Source organism: Macrobrachium rosenbergii, chromosome 23 (genome assembly GCF_040412425.1).
Source record: "Macrobrachium rosenbergii isolate ZJJX-2024 chromosome 23, ASM4041242v1, whole genome shotgun sequence".
In the NCBI taxonomy this organism is placed as follows: Eukaryota; Metazoa; Arthropoda; class Malacostraca; order Decapoda; family Palaemonidae; genus Macrobrachium; species Macrobrachium rosenbergii.
In genome coordinates, this window is record NC_089763.1 from 13,091,542 (window position 1) to 13,094,782 (window position 3,241).

The following is a 3,241-nucleotide window of genomic DNA, read 5'->3' on the forward strand; positions in this document are numbered from 1 at the left end:
ACCCGTGATCCAGGACCTCCTCACCCTTCCCGAGACGGACAGCAGCGGTAGGCAGTTGGAGATTAGCCTATCAAGGGAGATCTTCCTCTGTCAGCTCCTCCCGGAGGTCCGAACCCAGATCCTCGACCCTTACACCATGCCACTCGAGGACCTGATCAGGACAGCGCAGCGGCTGACGGACTCCACAAGGGCAGCGAAGCGGGCGTCCATGCCCACACACCCCATCAGTTCCCTCCAGCCGGAGGATAACGCAGAGGAGGAGATAAGCGCTGTCACCAGAAGGCGGCCAGCGTACCACCACAAGAAAAACCCACCGGGGCCTTGCTACTACCACCAGCGGTATGGCAAGGACGCCGGGAACTGCCAACCCCCCTGCTCTTTCACCTATCCAAAAAACGGGGGAGGCGGCGGCCAACAGAACAGGCCGCCATGGCAGCAGAGGAACCCAGGAGCCCAAAACCATTAGGCTTCTACGTCCGCGACATCATCTCCGGCAGGATGATGTTGGTCGAAACCTGGGCCGTTCAATCAGTGTTTCCACCATCCAGGGAGGACCGCAGACGCCCGACGGACCCAGCTGCCTTCCTGACGGCTGCCAACGGGTCCCCCATCCTCTCCTACGGCACCAGGCTCCTGTCGATCTCCATCCTTGGCTGGAGATATATGTGAAAATTCATCGTCGCGGACGTAAGGATGACATTCCTGGGCGCAGATTTCCTCGGCCACTTCGGGCTGGCAGTCGACATCGGTCGCAAGCGTCTCCTAGACACCGACTCCTGCCAGTCCCTCCCCTTGGCACCGGGACCCAGCATGCCTACCATCTGCTCCGTCGCCCCACATCGGTACGCCCAGCTGCTGAAGGAGTTCCCCGACGTTTTCAAGCCCGAGCTGCGCCAGATACCCGGGGCCCCGGCAAAGCACGGAATCTACCACCACATTAAGACAAGGGGCCCCCAAACACACGCAAAGTTCCGGAGGCTTCCCCTGCGGCGCCTTCAGGAGGCCAGGGACGCTTTCGCCGAGATGGAGCAGATGGGCATATGCAAGAAGGCCTTCAGCCCGTGGGACTCTCCCCTCCACATGGTGCAGAAACCGGATGGCTCCTGGAGACCCTGTGGCGACTACAGGCTGCTCAACCTCGCAACTGAACCTGATCACTACCCTCTACCAAACATGCAAGATCTCACGGCCTCCTTTCACAGGGCCAAAATATTCTCTAAATTAGACCTTTTGAAATCTTACTTCCAGGTACCAGTTGCTCCAGAGGATATCCCCAAAACCGCCATCATCACGCCCTTCGGGTCCTACGTCTTCGCCTTCTCCATCTTCGGCCTGAGGAACACGGGGGCAACCTTCCAGAGGCTGATGGACAGCATCCTGGGGGACCTGAACTTCTGCGTCTGCTACGTGGACAATATTCTAATTTTTTCCAGATCCCCAAAGAGCACCTGTGACACATACGGACGGTCCTGCAGTGCCTGCAGGAGAACAGCCTCGTTGTCAGGTTTGACAAATGCACCTTCGGCGTCGAAAAAGCTGACTTCCTGGGCCAGGAGGTATCCCCAGAGGGTGTCCGTCCACTCACATCAAAGGTCGCAGCCATCACCAGGTTCCCTACCCCTACCTCCGTCAAGGCCATACAAGAATTCCTCAGAATGGTCATCTACTATAGGAGGTTCATCCCCAGGGTCGCACACACCATGGCCCTCCTGACGGAGATCCTGAAGGGCCAACCGAAATCCTTAATTTGGGGACCCAGCCAGCAGCAGGCCTTCTCCCTGACGAAGGCTGCCCTCGCCGAGGCAACCACCTTGGCCCACCAGGATCCCAACGCCCCCTTCCAGTTGACGATGGACACCAGCAGCGTCACCTGTGGGGCCGTCCTGGAGCAGATCGTCGCCGGTGCCCCCCAGCCCATCGCCTTCTTCAGCAAAAAGTTCAGCCCTGCAGAGGCCCGCTACAGCACCTTCGACAGGGAACTCTGTGCAGTGTATCGGGTGGTACATCACTTCAAGTTCCTCCTGGAGGGTATGCCCTTCACAATCTGGACGGACCACCAGCCACTGGTCCACGCCTTCACAAAGCAGGGGGATGCATGATCTTCCAGGCAGCAGCGGCATCTTGCGGCCATCGCGGAGTTCATCTGCTCAATCAAGTACCTCCCTGGCAGGAAGAACCCTGTAGCAGACGCCCTCTCCAGAATCCAGCTCAATGCGGTGCAGCTCGGGATCAACTATGAGGACCTCGCCCGGGAGCAGACCGCCGACCCAGAGACTCCAGCCTACCGCACCACCATCACGTCCCTCAAGTGGAAGGACGTGACCCTCGCCCCTGGGGGACCAAAACTGCTGTGCGACGTGAGCACCGGCCAGCCTCGCCCGCTGGTGCCCGCCTCCCGCTGCCGTCTGGTGTTCGATGTCATCCATGGGCTGTCCCACCCCTCCGGCAGGACAATGGCCAAGCTGCTGGCAGAGAAGTTCGCCTGGCACGGGATGCGGAAGGACGCGACGGCCTGGGCGAGACAGTGCATCCAGTGCCAAACCAGCAGGATAGGGCGTCACACCGAGACAGGAGTAGGCGAGTTTCCCCAGCCTGGGGAGGCGGTTTGGACACATACAACCAGACGTCGTAGGTCCCCTTTCCCCCCATCAGGCGGGGCCAGATACCTCCTGACGAACATCGACCGCTCAACCAGGTGACCTGAAGCGACGCCCATGCAGGAAACCACCGCCAGTGCATGCACCAAGGTCCTCCTCTCCAGCTGGATCAGCCGGTTCGGTGTCCCAGACCGCACAACCACCGACAGGGGCCTGGCTTTCCTGTCCGAGTTGTGGTCCGCCCTGGCATGCCTGCTGGGGACATCTCACCACACCACCACTGCCTACAACCCCGCAGCCAACGGATTGGTGGAGAGATTCCACAGGTCCCTGAAGGTGTCCCTCATGGCCCGTTGCACCGCTGAGGATTGGAAGTACCAGTTGCCTTGGGTCCTCCTTGGACTGAGAACCGCCCCCAGAGCCAACGGCGACCCGTCCGCAGCAGAGCAAATCTACAGGGAGCCCCTCGTAGTCCCGGGCGAACTCGTCATGGGAGACTGTCACAACCAGTCAGTCCGGAGGCTCTGCGACATCGTCAGGAAGTTCGCCCCCTGCCAGTGGACGTATACTGATAGATCAGCAACCTTCACGCCTCCTGACCTATCCTCCACCACCCACGTCTTCGTCAGGGACGATACCGTCCG

General features: G+C 60.2%; 1 protein-coding gene across 1 annotated transcript; it reads left to right on the forward strand.

The window, feature by feature from the left end:
- Positions 1-693: 693 nt before the first annotated feature.
- LOC136851012 (uncharacterized) lies at positions 694-2,632 on the forward strand. The gene is made up of 3 exons (XM_067124986.1): positions 694-1,083; positions 1,485-1,997; positions 2,450-2,632. The coding sequence occupies exons 1-3, from the start codon at positions 694-696 to the stop codon at positions 2,630-2,632; spliced, it is 1,086 nt and encodes a 361-aa protein (XP_066981087.1).
- Positions 2,633-3,241: the final 609 nt, after the last annotated feature.

Excerpts from the sequence above, each read along its gene's own strand:
- LOC136851012 (XM_067124986.1), top strand. The coding sequence starts at position 694 with ATGACATTCCTGGGCGCAGATTTCCTCGGCCACTTCGGGCTGGCAGTC. Across the intron at positions 1,084-1,484 it reads GGGACTCTCCCCTCCACATG|GAGAACAGCCTCGTTGTCAG; the intron begins GTGCAGAAACCG and ends CAGTGCCTGCAG. Across the intron at positions 1,998-2,449 it reads AACTCTGTGCAGTGTATCGG|GACAATGGCCAAGCTGCTGG; the intron begins GTGGTACATCAC and ends CCCCTCCGGCAG.